This window comes from Cryptotermes secundus, unplaced genomic scaffold, assembly GCF_002891405.2.
Source record: "Cryptotermes secundus unplaced genomic scaffold, Csec_1.0 scaffold245, whole genome shotgun sequence".
Taxonomy (NCBI): domain Eukaryota; kingdom Metazoa; phylum Arthropoda; class Insecta; order Blattodea; family Kalotermitidae; genus Cryptotermes; species Cryptotermes secundus.
The window spans coordinates 195,617-217,494 of NW_019736398.1; the positions used below are offsets into that span (position 1 = coordinate 195,617).

At 43.0% G+C, this 21,878-nt stretch overlaps 2 protein-coding genes across 4 annotated transcripts in view; both read right to left on the reverse strand.

Moving 5' to 3' along the window:
* Positions 1-3,179, reverse strand: part of LOC111869810 (HEAT repeat-containing protein 5B) — a 109,295-nt gene extending 106,116 nt beyond the window's left edge. For all 3 annotated transcript variants that reach the window (XM_023861594.2, XM_023861593.2, XM_033753564.1), the window contains exon 1: positions 3,038-3,179. In XM_023861594.2, the coding sequence (XP_023717362.1) occupies positions 3,038-3,169 (132 nt within the window). In that variant the 5' untranslated portion in view covers positions 3,170-3,179. The remainder of the gene's footprint in view (positions 1-3,037) is intronic.
* Positions 3,180-4,521: 1,342 nt separating this feature from the next.
* On the reverse strand, positions 4,522-20,893 carry LOC117282738. Its single transcript, XM_033753569.1, has 4 exons — positions 20,807-20,893; positions 14,385-14,580; positions 5,708-5,849; positions 4,522-4,578 (listed from the first exon to the last, which is right to left on the reverse strand). Exons 2-4 carry the CDS (start codon positions 14,552-14,554, stop codon positions 4,522-4,524), a joined length of 369 nt encoding a protein of 122 aa, XP_033609460.1. The 5' UTR covers positions 14,555-14,580; positions 20,807-20,893.
* Positions 20,894-21,878: the final 985 nt, after the last annotated feature.

Genomic DNA, 21,878 nt, shown 5'->3' on the forward strand with positions numbered 1-21,878 from the left:
TCCATGGAGAAAGAAAGATTCATTCGGTCATCTGTGCCATTTCAACTTCTTGGCTTCTTTTAGTGTATGTAGTCTAAACAAACTATTTTAGATGTAATTACAGAATGTTCTGTCGATTCTTATTTGTACCGTGATTATGCCCGTATAATGCGGTAGTCATATAATTCTCTGCTTATTTCCTAGTTCAAAACAGTACGACAAAATGAACACACTGCTCTATTAACACAGATTCTAACACCTTTAATATAAACGTCCCCCAGGGGGCACAATCATGAGCCACTTCCATCTCCTGTCCTCTGGGGGCACTTGCAGCCAAGAGAGGAAGCTCAAACATTGTTTCGCATGTGTAATTCTAGAGTCGAATGAAAACGCTTAAACTGCGCCTGAATATGACATCAGATTGCACTGATCAAACGAATACATAGGGGCATACTACGAAAAGATAACAATAGTAGCTCAGGTAGCCAAAGTACTATTTGACTCTTACAGAACCAAACGGTTTATTGCCTTGCTCACAGGAGATCGCCACCAGTTCCTATCATCACCCGGATGAGTACAGTCCACATCCTAACACGCCATTTCTTTTTCCGATCCGTTTTCATTTCATACTCCCACACACGCCTAGGTCTCCGCGTGGTCTATTCCACTTATGTTTTCCGACCGAAACTTTGTTTGCATTTCCTAACTGCCCCATGCGTACTACATATCCCACCTATCTCATATTCACTGCTTTTATCACCCTAATAATTTTTATCAAGATCCTTATTACGCGATTTTTTTCAATCCTCCCATCACTTTTTTCCCGTTTCGGTTTAGGTACTTTACTTCGAACTTTGTTAATTACAGTAAAAGGTAAAGTTGTCCCAGTGATTAATTAATTAAGCACTAAACCATGAAGGTGTATAGGAGAGTGGATGTATAGATCCACATTTTCTTGACGACGGCACTAGCTGGAGGTGAGTGTTCAGCTTCACGCCCCGGCCGCTTTACCCCCGGTACCCAGTGCATAGGAGGTTGGATGGACCCCAGAGCCGGTCTGGACGACGTGGAGAAAAACAAATCCTTCATCCCACCGGGACTCGAACTGCGACCTCTCGGTCGTCCAGCCAGTAGCTAGTCGCTATACCGACTGCGCTATCCCGGTTCCTCTTGTTAATTACAGTACACTGACGAAATGGTATAAATGACAGGTGAAAAATTATATCCACCCCCCAAGATTCAAATAATGTAAAGCGCGAAAAAATTCTTCGTCGTCTTAAGGATGAATGTTTGAGAAAGCTTTCATTAAGCGCACAGAATTCACTTAGTATTCTCTTGCGATGAAGGGACCTATACAACAGCTACAGGTTAACATTCTGAGGGCAGGAAGGCAATAAGAACGGGTCTGGCGTGTACGTCGTGATTCATTCAGCTCTTCCAGGAGAATTTCAAAGTAGAACTTCGATACTGGACGCTTCTGCCCATCTCCTTTTGAATTGTGCCAGTACTTCAATTCTTACAATGTGTGATAATACCCCGTTTAGGAAATGAATACATTCTCAAAGCTTGTTACTATTCAGTTCTCGTCCCGTCCACTTTCCAGAATGTCGAAGGTCTGGATACACAAAACAATCGACGGTTGCTATATATGTGTGTGCGGTGTGGTGTCATGTTTTGAGTAAAACGTACGTATATGCAAAGTAAGGAGGATCTAAACGTCTGTGACGATGGTACATTCATACAAATATTATGTTTCTGGACATTATCCATCGCCCTGTTTTTAGAACATAACGTTTTGGAGACTGGATTCTGTCTCCATCTTCAGGTAAAACCTACTCAGTTGGGCCCAATCGATAGAGGCAGTCCTTGTCTTCAGACACCTGCACCAACACAAGATTGGGTATACAAACCAAGCATAGCACAAAACATCTGCGAGAGTTAAGACAAAACTCTAAAACATTAAAAAAAAAACTCCACAAGTATGAGGCCTAGCACTAGAGTGCTATCAGAAATCAAAATCAGCCCAATATGCGTACGAAGACCACAAAATATGTTGGAAAGAAGTGAAGGTTCTGCAGATTGAACCAAACACCACATAGAGGAAATACATGATATATGCCCACATGTCTCTGATATATCATCCGATCAGTCAACATCTCTCCCATCTGGACTCTTGTTATCATAGCAGAAGGCAAACAAACTGCAACCCAGTCCAGTGAAGATTAAGTGGAAAAATTTCTGTTGTTTATGTTGGTACCGTGCAGAGTGATGGCTTCTATTCTGATAGTACTCCTAGTGCTGGGCCTCATACTGTGGATTAATGTTTTAATGTTCTGTCTTATCCCTTGCTGATAGTGTGTGCTATGCTTAGTTTATATGCTCTATCTTGTGTTGGTGCAGGTGTCCGGATATACAGACTAGCTCTATCAACTGGACCAAAGTGAGTAGGTTTTACCTGAAGACGGAGACAGAATCCAGCCCCTGAAACGTTGTGTTTTAAATAAAAACCGGACGATGGAGAACATCCAGAAATATATCTGTGTAAAGTAAGCGTTTAAAAACAAGGCGCTCATGAAGATATCTAGACCTAAGAAAACTGAAGCAAGTGGCCAATTTAAGATATTACAAAAAGAGGACTTTTCGTAATTTAGACAGGTGAAAGTGTACTGTTTGGAGCGAACTCTAGGAGGAGACGCTGTTTTGGCATGTGACTGGGCACACAAATAGAATACTAACATGTTGTAAAACATCCTCTTGCAAGACCAAGCAGATGGATGAATAACATTAAGGCGAATCTTAGAAACAAGTCGTGATGGAGGGATGTGGATGGAACTAGTTCAGGATCGTACCTGATGGTGGGCTTTGGTATTAACAGCGTTAAACCCACATGTTTGGTCGTTGCCACCGTGGCAGCACCTTCTGTACAGCGACAAGAACTGACACATGCCTCTCTCATCGCGCTGGTCTTTATATTTTAGTCGCTGTTAAATAAACTGTGCAGCTGATGAATCGGGTAAAACCATTAAGTACAAACCTATCATGTGATTAATATAAGTACCTTCTGTGCGGCGACAAGCACTTTATCCAGGAAACGCAGCCACTCGAATACGAACACAGGGCGCTTGGCCTCAGGGATCTGCTTGAGGGCCTCCTCGTTCAATGTCAGGCTGTGGCTCAACTCCATCATCATGGCTGCCGGTCTGCAACACAAACCATAATGTTGTTAACAGATTAAGGAGACTTTGTGACAACGGAGACCACACTGAACAAGTCATTCAGCACTGCTGCGTGGTGAGTTCAAATCCTTGAACTCCTACATCACCGGACTTGAATATCCTTAATTCTTTTTTGTATTTAAGGATACAATGGCCAGGTGGACACACTAAAACAAAGGATAATTACAGCTCCTGACACATAACTCGAGATGCTGAGCCATATTTAGGCTGAAATTGAATCTCGGCTAGATACTACCACGCACTTGGAAATACAATTTTCTCAACTTTGGGAAGTTTTCTTGCATGTAATATGTTACTCATACCGATGTTAAATTTTAATCTTCGAACGTACTTTCTGACATCTGTTTGATACTCATGTATTCTTATGGACAGTTAACATAATGGAAACTCCAANGACGGCACTAGCTGGAGGTGAGTGTTCAGCTTCACGCCCCGGCCGCTTTACCCCCGGTACCCAGTGCATAGGAGGTTGGATGGACCCCAGAGCCGGTCTGGACGACGTGGAGAAAAACAAATCCTTCATCCCACCGGGACTCGAACTGCGACCTCTCGGTCGTCCAGCCAGTAGCTAGTCGCTATACCGACTGCGCTATCCCGGTTCCTCTTGTTAATTACAGTACACTGACGAAATGGTATAAATGACAGGTGAAAAATTATATCCACCCCCCAAGATTCAAATAATGTAAAGCGCGAAAAAATTCTTCGTCGTCTTAAGGATGAATGTTTGAGAAAGCTTTCATTAAGCGCACAGAATTCACTTAGTATTCTCTTGCGATGAAGGGACCTATACAACAGCTACAGGTTAACATTCTGAGGGCAGGAAGGCAATAAGAACGGGTCTGGCGTGTACGTCGTGATTCATTCAGCTCTTCCAGGAGAATTTCAAAGTAGAACTTCGATACTGGACGCTTCTGCCCATCTCCTTTTGAATTGTGCCAGTACTTCAATTCTTACAATGTGTGATAATACCCCGTTTAGGAAATGAATACATTCTCAAAGCTTGTTACTATTCAGTTCTCGTCCCGTCCACTTTCCAGAATGTCGAAGGTCTGGATACACAAAACAATCGACGGTTGCTATATATGTGTGTGCGGTGTGGTGTCATGTTTTGAGTAAAACGTACGTATATGCAAAGTAAGGAGGATCTAAACGTCTGTGACGATGGTACATTCATACAAATATTATGTTTCTGGACATTATCCATCGCCCTGTTTTTAGAACATAACGTTTTGGAGACTGGATTCTGTCTCCATCTTCAGGTAAAACCTACTCAGTTGGGCCCAATCGATAGAGGCAGTCCTTGTCTTCAGACACCTGCACCAACACAAGATTGGGTATACAAACCAAGCATAGCACAAAACATCTGCGAGAGTTAAGACAAAACTCTAAAACATTAAAAAAAAAACTCCACAAGTATGAGGCCTAGCACTAGAGTGCTATCAGAAATCAAAATCAGCCCAATATGCGTACGAAGACCACAAAATATGTTGGAAAGAAGTGAAGGTTCTGCAGATTGAACCAAACACCACATAGAGGAAATACATGATATATGCCCACATGTCTCTGATATATCATCCGATCAGTCAACATCTCTCCCATCTGGACTCTTGTTATCATAGCAGAAGGCAAACAAACTGCAACCCAGTCCAGTGAAGATTAAGTGGAAAAATTTCTGTTGTTTATGTTGGTACCGTGCAGAGTGATGGCTTCTATTCTGATAGTACTCCTAGTGCTGGGCCTCATACTGTGGATTAATGTTTTAATGTTCTGTCTTATCCCTTGCTGATAGTGTGTGCTATGCTTAGTTTATATGCTCTATCTTGTGTTGGTGCAGGTGTCCGGATATACAGACTAGCTCTATCAACTGGACCAAAGTGAGTAGGTTTTACCTGAAGACGGAGACAGAATCCAGCCCCTGAAACGTTGTGTTTTAAATAAAAACCGGACGATGGAGAACATCCAGAAATATATCTGTGTAAAGTAAGCGTTTAAAAACAAGGCGCTCATGAAGATATCTAGACCTAAGAAAACTGAAGCAAGTGGCCAATTTAAGATATTACAAAAAGAGGACTTTTCGTAATTTAGACAGGTGAAAGTGTACTGTTTGGAGCGAACTCTAGGAGGAGACGCTGTTTTGGCATGTGACTGAGCACACAAATAGAATACTAACATGTTGTAAAACATCCTCTTGCAAGACCAAGCAGATGGATGAATAACATTAAGGCGAATCTTAGAAACAAGTCGTGATGGAGGGATGTGGATGGAACTAGTTCAGGATCGTACCTGATGGTGGGCTTTGGTATTAACAGCGTTAAACCCACATGTTTGGTCGTTGCCACCGTGGCAGCACCTTCTGTACAGCGACAAGAACTGACACATGCCTCTCTCATCGCGCTGGTCTTTATATTTTAGTCGCTGTTAAATAAACTGTGCAGCTGATGAATCGGGTAAAACCATTAAGTACAAACCTATCATGTGATTAATATAAGTACCTTCTGTGCGGCGACAAGCACTTTATCCAGGAAACGCAGCCACTCGAATACGAACACAGGGCGCTTGGCCTCAGGGATCTGCTTGAGGGCCTCCTCGTTCAATGTCAGGCTGTGGCTCAACTCCATCATCATGGCTGCCGGTCTGCAACACAAACCATAATGTTGTTAACAGATTAAGGAGACTTTGTGACAACGGAGACCACACTGAACAAGTCATTCAGCACTGCTGCGTGGTGAGTTCAAATCCTTGAACTCCTACATCACCGGACTTGAATATCCTTAATTCTTTTTTGTATTTAAGGATACAATGGCCAGGTGGACACACTAAAACAAAGGATAATTACAGCTCCTGACACATAACTCGAGATGCTGAGCCATATTTAGGCTGAAATTGAATCTCGGCTAGATACTACCACGCACTTGGAAATACAATTTTCTCAACTTTGGGAAGTTTTCTTGCATGTAATATGTTACTCATACCGATGTTAAATTTTAATCTTCGAACGTACTTTCTGACATCTGTTTGATACTCATGTATTCTTATGGACAGTTAACATAATGGAAACTCCAAAACAAGCCGCAGGGGTTTAGTTTCCCAAATACTGAAAACCTACAAACAAACAAGCTTTGTTAGGTCTGTGGAAACCGACTATGGAAACGGCCGTCGGAACTTACATTGGACATGCCGGACGCACGGTCTATGAAACTCTCCACTTTGTCTGAGGGGCTGGTCGCACTTGAACAACAAGTGCTACAGCCAACATTGCTTTTCATGAAAGATAGGAGAGAGTGAAATAAACGTACCCTGCTGTAAGTAACATCACTATTACTGATATCGGGGAAATAAAACGGTTCGTCACGGGTGTTCATGAATTTCAGTTCTCACACCCACGGCTATGAAGAGTTCTATCTTCTGGGATACAAGGTCGCGTACTCCGCATTACACAGAGTTAATCCCCCGAAAACAGAACACTTCGACGTTGATGAAGTTGATTTAAAAACATAGAGGCCTATAAGTTAGTTCGAAAACGTGAATGGATCAGGTGATCTAGGTATATAAATGTAAGGTAAAGCTGTCCCTCTGTTTAACTAAGCACTACGCCATGAAGAAGTATGGGGAGAAGTGAATATTTTTGACTCTACCGGGACTCGAACTCCGACCCCTCGGTCGTCTAGCCCATAGCCAGTCGCTATACCGACTACGCTATCCTGGCTACTGATCTAGGTATATATCGGATGAAAACAGTAAAATGGGCGATATCATATAAGATACCCTTGAACATACGATGTGTTGAAGTCGATTGGATTCACCTGGTTCGGTACAGAGACCGCTGGGGCGTATTGTAAACACAGTAATTTCATTTAGGGTTCCATAAAAATATATGGATAATTTGACAGCGCGCCTATTATTAATTTCTCAAGGATTCCGCTATATGAAACAGGTGGGTTGGTTACATCTTTATGGAACAGGGTGTGAGGGTGTGCACTGAAATCTGTTCGGTCAAGAGGGGATCCAGCGGCGGGGTCTTTCAATTATGGTAATAACATTTTATGTTCCATTAAGGGTGGTTATTCACTGACTATCAGGTTCTAAAGAAGGACCTTACTGCATGCAAACAAAAAGTACATTTTCTTGTCTATGAAAGAAAGGAAAAGTGGTGGGAAAAGGATGCATAATCCGCAACATACTGTATATTTTCTTGTCTTGTCCTTAATGTTGGTGTGTATCTTGTCTGCGAACTCTTTCTATAGACATGGGAGATAAATTCGGCTTCTTTAAAGATTTACGAGCCCGTCTGCCACTTGAGAACAGGCTCCGGTAGCGTGCTGTGAGGCCATCGCTCCGCTGAGTGAGTTCACAGCGCATCAGCAAGATGGGGGGAAACTGGCCAAGTTCCATCCACATGCTCCCTGCAAAGCCCTACGTGCAGAGAGTCAGTAAACCACAATTACACGTCAAAGTGAGAGGAAGTAAACTGTACCACTGCCCACATCCAACGTCGATCGAGACGCTCTAAAAGAAGAGGAATTTGACATAACATGTCTATACGAGGTGCACATCACGGCTATATGGAAAATAAGCATGTTGATAAGTTACGTTCACCAGCAGGCATCAAACATTTCTAAATTACGCACTTCAACATGCACTAAAGCTTGGGTTTCCTCGGGTAGCGGTACCGTAATAAAGCGGCCGTAATATGACGGTGAATGACGTCACTAAAACGTTACCATGGAAACAAAGGAGCATGGCAACGTTTTAGTGACGTCATTCACCGTCATATTACGGCCGCTTGATTACGGTACCGCTACCTGAGGAAACCCAAGCTTAACAGCAGCATTTTCGGTGACGTCACACATCCCGTGGCTGTGAGAAGATAACCAATGATTTCTGGAACTGCGAGGTGATGGAACATCCAGACAATGTATCTGTGAGTTCGAATCCCGTTGTGGAGGGCAAAGGACTAAATCCGAGTCTTCCTGTGTAGCTACAGACCCTGAGAACGGAATGCCTTTCATCCAGGCTTGTGCCTTAGCTGAATAAATAAACTAATTCCACAGAATGGGATAAGGATATGAACTGCGTCTGTAATTAGCAAACGGAATCTGAACACTAATTCAGATGCTGGAACGTGCGTTCAGAAGTAACTTGGATTACTGCAGCCGCAGTGTATGAAATCTTACTTTTGCCTGATGCAGTGACGTCACTTCGCCCTCTACATAACACAAAAATGAATCTAATGGACTGAGGTCAGATAATCGGGGAGGCCAAGAGCTCGGTCCTTCCCTACGCCCTTATACAGAACTTGACACTCAACGACCACCGCAATAACGCTCTCGATGTGAGTGTGAACCATGCTGAAGATAATGCCAACATCTATCAAGTTGTGGAAAAGCGGAATTTCCCATCGTGTCAAAATATATGTAATATTTATTGTCCTTTCTGAGCAGAAAAATGGACCGATCACTTCTGTACCTGCGGGTACATCACAGCTCACTTTCGGAATATTTCGTATTTTAGGTATCCGCTTAATGGATTAACACCCCAAACACAACAGTTATGCCTGTTTACAATCCCTGACATGTAATGTTGCTTCGTCAGAAAACAGACAATTAATTTTCTACTCATCGTCATTGTCATCATCGTCACAATCAACGCCTTCCTCTTATTCTTCTTATTCCACTTCTCTTTCTATCTGCATGCACATTAATGTAACATGCTTGGAAAGGGGGGGGGTTCAGTAAGGTGTTTTACCATATGCAACTTATAATAGCGTACACTAAATAAAGGGGGCACGCGGTAGCTTAGCACTATGCTACAAGCTGGAAGGTCGCGGATTCGAGTCACGATGAGATGGATTTTTTAATTTACCTAATCCTGCCAGCCGCATTATGGCCCTGGGGTCAACTCGGCGTCTAACAGAAATAACTACCAGGATTCTTCTTGGGGTTTAAAGGGCTGTCGGCGCGTAAGGCTGACAACCTTACCGCCATCTGTAAGCCGACTGTCTAGAAAAAATGTGGGAGCCTCGACGTCTCACAACCCTATGGGCCTTCACGGCCTGTTACAGGGATAGCTTTACCTTTTAAAATAAATAAAGGAGCTGTTATTTCTACGTCACAAGCCTGTTTTTTCCTACGTCATGCACTAAATAATGAAATCGGAAACAGGTCTGCCAGCTCTGTGCTGCTTTACCTCATGTAGTGCAGTCCATTCCGACTTCATAATCTATCGATCTCTTCTTGAAAGTTTCAATTTTTTTCTGGGTTTGTAGAGCTACTTCAACGCGTTCTTACGTATACAACGGTAATATTTTGATTAACGTGCATCATTCTCTTTATAAGCCATTAAGGAAAGAAACAGATTCGACTTGGGAGTAACTCGCTGAATACTGAGCACAGCAAAAAAGTTTGGAAAAGTTATGGAGAAAAACAAAATATACTTTACGTCCAAAACATATTTTTCTTCGTAAGGGAGGGCTCACACAAAAGCGACCAGCAACACGAACAGGCAACTAGAAACTATAAACTTTTTTATAAACTGAGCGTATTGCAGTGACAGCCGTTCACACTGTAACAACTGCGGTATCGCAAATTAGAAATACCCCGAAGCGATATGTTGTATAAAATGTGGCGTGCCGCCGGAAGGTAAGACGTCCACTGATAGGCAACGGCTGCGATACGACTGTATACTTCAGTAGAAACGCAATACCAGCATACCGTTGCATAGGAGTCGCCTAAACAACAAGTGCATTTCCCCGGAAATGAAAATACTACCAGCGGATAAAACAGAACTCTTGAACGCGATGTTCCCTAGTCAGTCCGAGCGCACGCTACAAGAGTCAGTGCAGCTCCGATAAGTTTTCAGTTTGTATTCGATTGGAGCAGAGTTCAGTTTGTATTTGACCTTAGAACAGAAGCGTTCCTATCCGACAGGGACCAACGACAGTTGAGCTCCGAGCAGAAGACACTTCGCCAAGATAGCGGTGCAAGAAGTTGTAACAAGTTCCACACACACACTAACTCACCTCGATAGCATGAAGATCCTGCGTCCTCAGAACTAAATGTAAATGGCAAAGGTAAGAGATAAAGTTGTCCATGTGCTCAATTAATAAATCACTGCACTATAAAGATACATGGGGAGTGGAGGTATAGCTCTACCATTCTTAACCTCGGTATTAGATGGAGGCGATTGGTCACCTTGACGCCCCACCCGTTTTACCCCCGGTAACCATTGGATAGGTGGCAGGGTGGACCTCAGAACGCTGCAGAGTAAAGAAAAATCTCTTGCCCCTGCGGGGAATGGAATACTGGTAGTCCAACCCACAGCCCGTCGATCTACCGACTGAGCTGTCCAGGCTCAGGTGTAAGAGGTACATCGAATTTCTGAAACTCCTTCATATCTTCCCATGGTGAACTGTAAGTTGAGCACTACAGACCAAGTCCTGACGTCATACACAGTATCGTATGGTGTACTTAAAATTTCATTACTAACATTTCTATTCGTTTACGTCTAGTTTTAGATTCCTGAGACCTGACTCTCGCTATTCTAGCCATGTTGAAAGTCGCAAATGGCCAGAGCAGTTACGTCTACTCGAAACCTACCGAACATCAGTGTAAAAATACTGGAATTACCCATGAAAATGATTACTCGATCAGAAATGGAGATCCTTTTTACATAATTTATTCTGATTCCGTTAGAGTAGCAGTTTCCTTATTTCCGTACGTGTCAGATCTTCAATTCCACAAGGCATAATAAGTACCTGAGTTTTACACTGTCACGTGTGCAGGGTACCGTGACTAACAATAACGGGTTCTGGATTGGGTGATCAGATTTATTAACAACTTCTTTTACAATCTCTTTTAATCACAAACAATTAGAGCTCTATCGCTAATCTACCCACCTGAGAAATCACTACGACTCCCAGTCTTCACTAGTCGTATCCTGGCAACATATCTATATTAGTCTCACTGTAACTACAGCACACATAAATTATTATTTTCGCAGGCTAACTCCGCTGTACTCCTTCGTATTCCTTCAATTCTTATTCCCATTCTATGACTCACTTCTAATTCTTCTTAAATGACTTAACTTCCCGTGGCTATCTCCTACCGACAACTGATTGCTCCCTCAAAGCCGTGGCACGGACCACGCAGCATAGAAAACATAGCCCCCCTTTGTTCTAGATGCGTGTTACCACGCAGTTGCCTAGCAAAGTCTCGGCACGGACCACATAGAAAACACTTCTTGCAACCCGTTTTCTATTGTTGCGTTGTCTAGACAAGCATCTACATGTCACAATACGTAAGACTGCCGCTTACCCTATCTCCTGCATTCCCTCGGCGTTTCAGTTTAACTGTGGTGGTAGAACATAGAGGAACATAGACCGAGGGTGCTGAGAACATTGGGACCGAAGAGAGACGAAGTGACAGGAGGCTGGAGAAAACTGCATAATGGGGAGCTTCATAACTTGCAGTCTTCTCCAAGTATAATTAGAATGATGAAGTCAAAGAGGATGAGGTGGGCATGGCATGTAGCACGAACTTGGGAGAAGAGGAATGTATATAGGATATTGGTGGGAAAGCCAAAAGGAAAGAGACCACTGGGAAGGCCAAGATGTAGATGGGTGGACAATATTAAAATGGATCTTAGAGAGATAGGATGGGATGGTATGTATTGGATAGATCTGGCTCAGGATATGGACCACGGTGAACACGGTAATGAACATTCGGGTTCCATAAAATGCTGGGAGCTTCTTGAGTAGCTGCACAATTGGCAGCTCCTCAAAAAGGGCTCAGCTCCATGAGCAAGTAAGTAAGGTAGAACGATAACTGAAGATCACCATGAATTAGATGGGTAGTCTGGAATGTCCTGGGTAAGGATTATGCCTGTGATATGGGTACGTTCTATGAAGCTTTGTGTTTGGACCTAAGTTCTCGCTTGTTGGTAAGCAGATTTAAAAGTCGTAGCAGTCAGTAACTTTAAGAGACACATCTGTAGGGTCATTTTGAGATCGACGGGACATTCGCCTGCATAGTCAGCGATTCAACTACAACATGAATATCAAAGACGCTATTCTACAGATCTTCTTGAAATGCTGTTAAACCTTCAATTTAAATAGACAATACAATACCAAATAAACATTTCCCTTGACTATATTTTGTGTTGCTTACAGGGACAGACTGAGACCTTCCGCTCTTCCTTAATGCTAATTGGGCTCTAACTATAATTATATATATAATTCTTTAAAAAGTTTTTAACATTGATGGATTACTCATGCAGGCCAATAATGAATTCGGTTCGATTCTCAACATCATCCCGTTAACAATTCTGGTATCTTACGCTGTTTCCATTGCCTGAAACAGATATAAGGCAGTGGTATACTTACGCGCAAGGTCGAAAATTATTTATATAAATATAATTGTAGGTTATTTAATAATGTCATTTTTTTATTGCTAGTGGGGTGGGACTAAATCTCTTGTGCTGCGGCCACTTCTGGCCTATTGTACCAGCCCCAGATGATAGGTGAGGGTGATTGTGGAGCAATTGGTGGAATGAAGACTGGCAGGGGAAACCGAAGTACTCGAAGAAAACCTGCCCCAGAGCCACTTTGTCCACCATAAATCCCACTTGATCAGACCCGGGATCGAACCCGGGCTGCCGCGATGGGAGGCCAGCGACTAACCGCTTGAGCTATGGCGGGACCATGACGTTATATTACACACGCATAACAGGCTTATGTAACTTCGAATTTTTTAATTATCATAAATGAACTGCAAATGATACTGAGGGTGTATGGGAGACATATGTCAATACCTCACCGAAGAATGTAGGAAAATCTCGAAAATTTGTGCGAGTAAGTTGCTCACTGACCGAAATTCAAACCAGTAACCTCCATAATACAAATCAGATTAATTATCGCTGAACTAAACTGCATAGTCCATTGACATACGTGTATTCACACTGACAACGAATCAATCTATGAATATCTTCAGTCAAAATAAAAGGGAATCCAGAATTGCTCCGAGACCTTTTGTAAAGCCACACACTACGTCTAAGAGACTGGAAATATGTGCCCGTTATTAAATTTTTCCCCCTTCTTCTCGCTCCCTCTTTGGAGCACAGAGCTGATTTCTCAGTTTCATTGATCATTTTTACAGACGGTGGGACTCCTTGGACAGGTGATCAGCTCGTCGCAAGGCCTCTACCTAAACACAGAACAACACAAACACAAAATAAACGCATACACACATGAAACATCCATGCCTTCTGTGGGATTCGAGCCCACGATCCCGGCTTCCGTGCGAGCAAATATAGTACTTGCCTTAGACCGCTCGGCTACCGTGACCGGCGTTATTAAACGTAGCACCATCATTTTCAGTTCTCCCTTCACTATGGAGGAGAAACAGACTTTCCCATACATACACACAACATCTGGACTACACCACACATACCATCAATTACTCAGATTTACTGACAGTTGGCACGCAACGCGGGTTACTTAGAGTACTGATAATTAATTACTATGAACCTGCCATCACAATCTGACGAAGCTACACGAGAGACTGGTATCACATGACCAGTACTAGGTCACTGGATCATAGGCTTCCATTCCATATTTCAAGTCCAATACGATGGCCCTTAATGAGTTCCAATGTCGCAGTTTGATCTTTAATTTTCTAGATACAAACAAACAAACAAAAAGATTCTTCATTCGTATGTTACAATAACATTTTTCGTATAGTGGGGGATGGAGTCCAGCTGGGTCCACTGGGCACGTCGGCCATTGATTGACCTATTGTACCTACCCCAGCTGATTATGATGGCGAATTTGGTGGAATGAAGATTGGCAAGGGAAACCGAAGTACTCGGAGAAAACCTGCCCCAGCGCCACTTTATCCAACACAAATCCCACTTGACCAGACCCAGACTCAAACCCGGACCGCCGCGGTAGGAAGCCAGCGACTAACCGCTTGAGCTATGGCGCGGCCTTTATGTTACACTAACTACTCCAGCCATTAATTATTCTTTATTACAGCGGTAGGACATTTTAATTATTCCAAGCATGATTAGAAGCAAAGAAGGTAAAACCCTTATTCATGGCGCAATTTAGCGGTGCATAAGAACTAATTTGGAATGAATACACACTGTGAAGCACGTAATGAGAAAGATACATACCTGAGATGGGGAAGAATCACTGCTATTGCTGTGGTGGGGCTGCCATTGTTTTTGCGACTTCTAGCATTCGCTTTCACTTTGAAAACCACCAGAATACATCGTCTCAACACACGCTTAAGGTAGCGCTTGAGTCTCGGAAGAAATTCCAGGTTGCAGGCTATGTACCACATGTCATCCCTTAGAGCCCTCCACTGCCCTGCCGTTATAACGAATGCCTCAATATAGGGCACAGTAGGTAGCAAAAGATGCTATATATCAGTCACATGACAGCAAGCCTCTGTACTGGATACGGTTACAAAAACGAAATTCTAGGAATAAGGGTCGACACAAAGAATATACTCATATATATATATATGAGTATGGAATTCCGAAACAGAGAATGGAAAATAAAATTTAGATCGCTTTACACAAGCTTCCGGTCTAGAAAACCGAGATTAACGGCCGTGGGGATTCGTTGGGCTGACCACGCGACACCATCTATCCACAAATGTTGGCACTAACTTCGCTGACAAGCGGCGGTCGCTAGGTCGGTATAGTTCGCTTGCGGACTACAGGCCACAGAGATTGTCTTTTTATACACATGATAGATAGAACAGCGCACGCGAGACAAGCGGCTTCCTGGGGGCGCCACGACTTTGGAAACAGCACATTTGACATATTCTCTTTCTTTGATTTTTAAAAAATTAAAATTACATTCTGTTGATATTTTGTTCATATTGTTACTATTAATTGGCAGCCATTTAAACATATTACGCAACAATGTACATGAAACTATTTTAAGTCACAGCACCAATGACTGTTTTCGTCAGTCTTTGTAAAATGTAATCAATTGTGAAGAAGTTTTGAAAAAGTGTGTATGTTTTTAAACAAGGGCAACGGCGAAATTTCTCGTCGCCTGAGGCAGCATTTTCGCTTGCTTCAGTCCTATTTATACAAATGTATTTAGGTACACTGGAACAAGTAAATAAATAAATAAATAAATAAATAAATAATACGAGAGCATATCGACTTGATCCAACTGGTTCATAACAGGGTCCTGTGGGGGTCTCATGTGAACAGTAATAAACTGGCGAGTTCGTACAAAAAAAAAGTTTTGATCGGCTAAGCGACTATGGACTCTGGACTCTGCTCCATCTGAGGTACTTATGAATCATCAGTTCACGAAAAAAGATACGTTCGGTCTGTTAGTCAGGAGACTCCTTCAGGATATCCGTCTATGATCTGCACTACTGACCACTATAATGGCCGGGGTACGGGGATGGGGGTAGAAATATTTACGCAGGAGACAGAAACACACTGTGGGCTTCGCTCGATGAGCTATACTACTGGAGGAGTTATTATATATTTTTATAAGACTGTGAATCCCCTGCTAGTGTACCACTACACACGCTACCATTGATACTGCACTACATGGCAAAAGCAGGACAAACAGCGCCAGTAAGCAATTCGCTCGCTAATGACGTGTTCAACCGGTTCGCAAGCTCGTTAATGCTTTAACTGTCCCAGGAAGTCAGACGCGGAATGATGGTGATACGAGCGAATGTAAGGTAAGGTAAGGGCCGCGCCATACCTCAAGCGGTTAGTCGCTGGCTTCCCACCGCGGCGGCCTGGGTTCGATCCCGGGTCTGGTCAACCGGGATTTGTGGTGGACAAAGTGGCGCTGGGCGGGTCACGGTAGCCGAGCGGTCTAAGGCATGTATTGTCTTCGCTCGCTCGGAAGCCGGGATCGTGGGGTCGAATCCCACTCAGGGCATGGATGTTTGTGTTTTTCTGTGTTTGTGTACAAGTAGAGGCCTTGCGACGAGCTGATCACCCGCCCAAGGAGTCCTACCGAGTGTGTAAGATCTAGAAAAACCGAAGTGAACGGAGAAGTTTATGGAGGTAGGCCTAGGCCCACTGGGGCTGTAGTGCCAAGAAACAAAAAAAGTGGAGTTGGGGCGGGTTTTCTCCAAGTACTTCGGTTTCCCTTGACAGTCTTCATTCCACCAATTGCTCCAGAATCACCCTCACCTACCATCTGGGGCTCGTACAACAGGCTAGAAGGGACCGCAGTACAAGGGACTTAGTCCCACCCTACTAACAATAAAAAAAGTAAGGTAAAGGTAAAGTTGTCCCTGTGCTTAAACAATTAAGCACTACATCATGAGGGGGAGTGAATGTAGAGACAAAATTTTCTTGACCTCGGCACTAGGTGGAAGTGAGTGGTCAGCTTCACGCCCCGGCTGCTTTACCCCAGGGGATAGACCCCCCCGGTACCCACTGGATAAGGAGTTGGGTAGACCCCAGAGCCGATTTGGACGACATGGACAAGTGAAACTTCTTCACCCTCCCGGACTACAACTCCGACCCCTTGGTCGTCCAGCCCGTAGCCAGTCGCTATGCCGACTACGCTTTCAACAAAGGAAACAGGTATAGTCCATACTGTATGACAACTAAAACACAGGAGTACTTTCTGATATGTGCAATACGATTTAAATTTAAAATTGCTTTACTCAGAAAAAAACTGAAAGACCGTCTTTACCAAATTTTGGTAACACTGGATACTGCCCGCCTGATTTGGAGACGAGAGATCTAATAATTATTCATGATTTTATATTATATATATTCACTGCACTTTCAGAAACCATGCTTCACTAACAGGAGGTCNTGATGCTGATGTAACGAGTGCTATATTCACTGCACTTTCAGAAACCATGCTTCACTAACAGGAGGTCACGTTCTACCTGTCGTTGAAGTGACTGTACTCGTACATAAGAAGTAAACATTACGACATGCTTGATAGTTCTAAATCTCATAACGAGTGTACTTCGCTTTATCGGCTTTTACGTTTTGCCCCACATCCAGGAGAGATGCAGTTTGAACCCATGTTACCGCACAAGCTGGTGTAGACATAACGTCCTAAATTTGAACCCGAGAGATACCCAATTTGAGTTTCAGTCCTGCTACAGAATATTCTGTTTTTGTCGTCTTCCCCATTTTCGCTTCTAGAATACCCCAATAATCCCTCCACACAGGTCACGATTCTCTTTTTCCACACATTTTTTTCCTTTGGCGCTACAGCCCCAATTTGGGTCTTGGCACACTTCCATGAAACTCTCCGTTTCACTTCGGTTTACTAGATCTTAGACATTCGGTACGACTACTTGGGCGGGTAATCAGCTCGTCGCAAGGCTTGTACATGTACAGAAACACAGAAAAACACTAAACATCCATACCATTAGTGGAATGCGAACCCAGATCCCGGCTTCCGAGCATACGAAGACAGTGCATGCCTTAGACCGCTCGGCTACCGTAACCGGCTTCCAAACCTTTACCAATTCCCTATTTATTATCACATTCCCAACTTCTACGACACTGCACAGCTTCTGCAGTTGACAGTGAGAGCAAGTTCCTAATCCACGCCGGAGACTTAAACTTCCTCACAGGATCTTCGTGGTTTCTTCAGCGAGCAGAGTCCTGCCTCAGCATACGAAAGATGCTCAGCAAGTACCGAAGTCCCCCACCTTTCACGACATGTCAAGATTCATTGCTGTGCTCATACGAACTAACCACTAGACTCTTCTGAGTTCCATAGTCCGCATTCTCACGCCACATTTCTTTAACGTCCATCTGAATACTGTTCTACCTCTGTCTTCAACGACGCCTCTTCCCTTCCGAAGAGTTCTATATTGTGGGATACAGCGGTGTGTAGTCCAGTCTACATGGCGTTACATCCTATAGGCAGAACTCTTCATAAACACCGCCGTGGGAACTTCAAATCGTCCCTTCAGATTTACCGCCTAAAATATGCATTTCTCATGCCTCTGATGTATACACCCAGCTTATTTCATTCTCCTCGAACTGACCACCCCAATAATTTATCTATACTCAAGTCTCTTTCATTTACGTGCTAACTTAAGAGCCCAAATGCCAATTACAAAGTGAGCACGAGTAAAGAAAACACACAAAAAATACAAAATAATAATAACAATAATAATACAAATTATGAAGCTCCTCAGTATGAAAATTGATCCGTCCTCATGTAGTCCAACATATAACATTATATTAGGCTGTTTTCTATGTCGTCTGCGCCGAGCAGCGGTGGAACAACGGGGTTATGCAACCCGTTTCTAAGCAACGGCTAGGTAAACACACTTCCGCGTAACCAGTGACGTCAGTAACAATATAGACGGTGTCTTCCGTGAGGTCTGTGCAGAGTGCTTATAAGAGAAGTGAATGCAGGAATTTGGTCTTAAGCCCCAAATGGGTGCTCTATTCCAAAAGAGACTGGCCGCCTGACCGTCGGTTGTAACATAACTCTGACTTTGACAGAGTGATTTCACGGGCAATTACGAGTCAGTTATAAGCTGGAGGAGTGAGTCTAGAAGAATTTTTAGTTCCGAGGTTCCAGAGTGATTGAAGACGTAATAGCAAGACTTCATAGTGATTTGAAGTGCTATTTCTGGGTTGAGATCCGTTGCCGGGAGATGACTAGTGAAGACTGGGAATCCTAATGCGTGTGCAACGGTGATTGGAAAGTGTGCAAATCAGCGACAGCGCTGTATTTAAGTGTGATTAAAATAACTTGTAACTATGGTGCTAATTAATGCATTCATCCTAACTAGAACCAGTTATTTTCGTCACGCGTACCACCCTACACCTGATAGTAGTGTAGGATTTGAGGTTCTAAGGGCGGTAGTTATGGAGAATTCTATCTCCTGAGATATAACTCATAAAATGATGTTATATCGATGCCGGTGGAATCCTGGTCCTCTCACATTTCGCCTTGCCCTCTAGGCAACTTTTCCAACACCAGTATTCAGTGTGTACTCCAAATAGTGTTCTGCAGGGGCTTGAGTGGTTGAATTTCGTAACCTTAAAGATGTTTGAGCCCGTCACGGTAGCCGAGCGGTCTAAGGCATGCACTGTCTTTGCTCGCTCGGAAGCCGGGATCGTGGGTTCGAATCCCACTCAGGACATGGATGTTTGTGTGCGTTTTTCTTGTTTGTGTACAGGTAGAGGCCTTGCGACGAGCTGATCACCCGCCCAAGGAGTCCTACCGAACGTGTAAGATCTAGAAAAACCGAAGTGAACGGAGAAGTTCATGGAGGTAGTCCTAGGCCCACTGGGGCTGTAGTGCCAAGGGAAAAAAAAAAGATGTTTGAAGCCAGTGTGTTATCCTTCGGCCTTGTGACGTACACTTAAGTCAACAGGTTTTCACCGTCCCAGTATAGTGACGGGATACGTGTTTGAGGACCAAGGAATCAGGGTTAGATTTCCGGCAGAGCCAAGAGATCTTTCTGTTCTCAACAGCATCCATACCGGCTATGAAGCCCATTCACTCTCCTATCCAATGGATATTGAGAGCTTTTCCTCGGCGGTAAAGCGGTAGAAGCGTAAAGCTGATCACTCCCTTTCATCTAGTGCCGATGTCAAAAATACGTGGATGTATACCTCCACTCCTTTATACGTCTTCCAGGCGAGCTGTTTAATTAAATGCAGAGGTAAATTACTTCAGCATAAAGTGGAATAATAAAAAACATATTTTAGGTTTTCACAGCGGTTAACATTCATACTGCGACCGTCTGTGGCATGAAGTGTGCTGTTAAGTGGGTACAGACATTTACGTGGAACTGTCTCCATCGGCAGGTTATAATTCTACCCTAAAACTGGACAAGAAAAGGTAAGGCTGTGCACAATGTAGGACTACAATAAATCAAAGTGACAATACAAAATGTCCTGCCTTAAGCAAAAAAAAAAAACACTCGTATTGTTTACATTATTTCTCGCACACTAATTTGTCACTTGGCTATTCACAAATAGCCTTAAAATTGAAAAACTGTACTTTATATGTATAATTCTTAAAATGAAAACAGATGTTTCTAATAAGCTAACAAACTGTATAAAAGTGTAAAATTTGAGGTTTTCACGGCGGTGACTATGAAGAATGAAGTTTTCTGAGATGTGGCGCCTTTTAGATCGTGAACCGATGTCTCAGAGGAACGCGCCTCCATCTTCAGGGTAAAAAAAAATCCGCGAGCGACGAACCAGCGTGAGCAGGTGGCTGCAGACTGACGTGAAACCTCAAACCACATCCCTGAAGACGGCGTTCTTCAATTTGTATAACCGTCTAGCATTTTAAGCACAATCTGACACGAGAAAACACAATAATAAACTAAATTTCTGAGTAATGAATCATACGTTTTTGTCACAATAATTCCATTACATAGAAATTGGTCTGATTCATAATTTCAAATGTCGGTTTGTTCCCTTCCAGTACAATCACCGCAAAGACTAGACCACAAGCGAACTATACGCTTAAAATTAAAAACAATTTTTATTCTCAATGTACTCGTATTAAGACGTGCCCTTTATATTAAATATAATAAACGTATCTGTTAGTGATTCGAAACGAATACATTTTCAACATAATAAAACTATACCTGTACAATAACAAGAACAGGTGTATGACCGTGTAATACCGCACTATGCAACCACGCAATGCTTTCACTGACGCCGATATAACCACAGAGACACACCGAAACTAAGAGGACGACAGTCTTCACTCTCGCACATGAGGCGGAGGATTCGCCGGGGCTAGATACAGCTGACGCATGCGCCAACTCCTACTAAAGGACATTAAAACTGTGCACCCATTTCTGAGTGGTGCTTCATCTGCGCCGCAGCATTACAATTCTCTTTACATCGTCTGGTTCCTGGAACCGAAACTCTCTATACATAACACTAATGATTGTTATTATTGCCCAGTCTCTGCAACGCAAATGTGATTCAACGTAAAAGATCTATCTAAAAGGGCCCATACGCTTACAAGTCTGGCTCGCGAGTACGTATTGATATAGGGGTACGGAGGTAAGGGGTCATTCCAAGTCAAGTCAATTTACTGCAGAATTTGTCATGACACTCTCTAATCCTAATGAAATTTGGAAACTTCTTGGTTTCCTTAGGAAGTGAAATATGAAATTATACCTTCCTGTGTCCATTAACTGTAGAGAAATGGAATTTTGAAACTTTAAGTCTCCCATAAATTTCTCTGTTCTCTTCAACTTATATGCTAGTAACTCTGGTACTGCTGATGATACAGAGCTCAGCCTCGGACTATCTGAAAGCTCTTAAGTGGGGCTTTGATTTGTACTAAGGTTCACATCATTTTCAGGCACATTAAGTGTTGTATAGATCTAGCTATACCTTTTTTCTAAACTAATGTGAGGTACCTTGGCCTTCATGATCATTTCAATCTGTCTTTGCTAAGCATCACGTTCGGGTGTTAAGAAGGTATGATCTTCTATCTATTGGTGGCCTGCTTAGGCAATGTAAGTTATGTTGTGACCATTCCAGATATTTGGGAACGACGATAACAAACCAAAACCTGATTCAAGAAGAAATTAAAGAGGAGACTGAACTCGGGTAATGCTTGTTACCATTCAGTCCAGAACATTTTGTCTTTTCGTCTGCTGTTCAAAAACATAAAAATTAGAATATACAAAATCATAATTT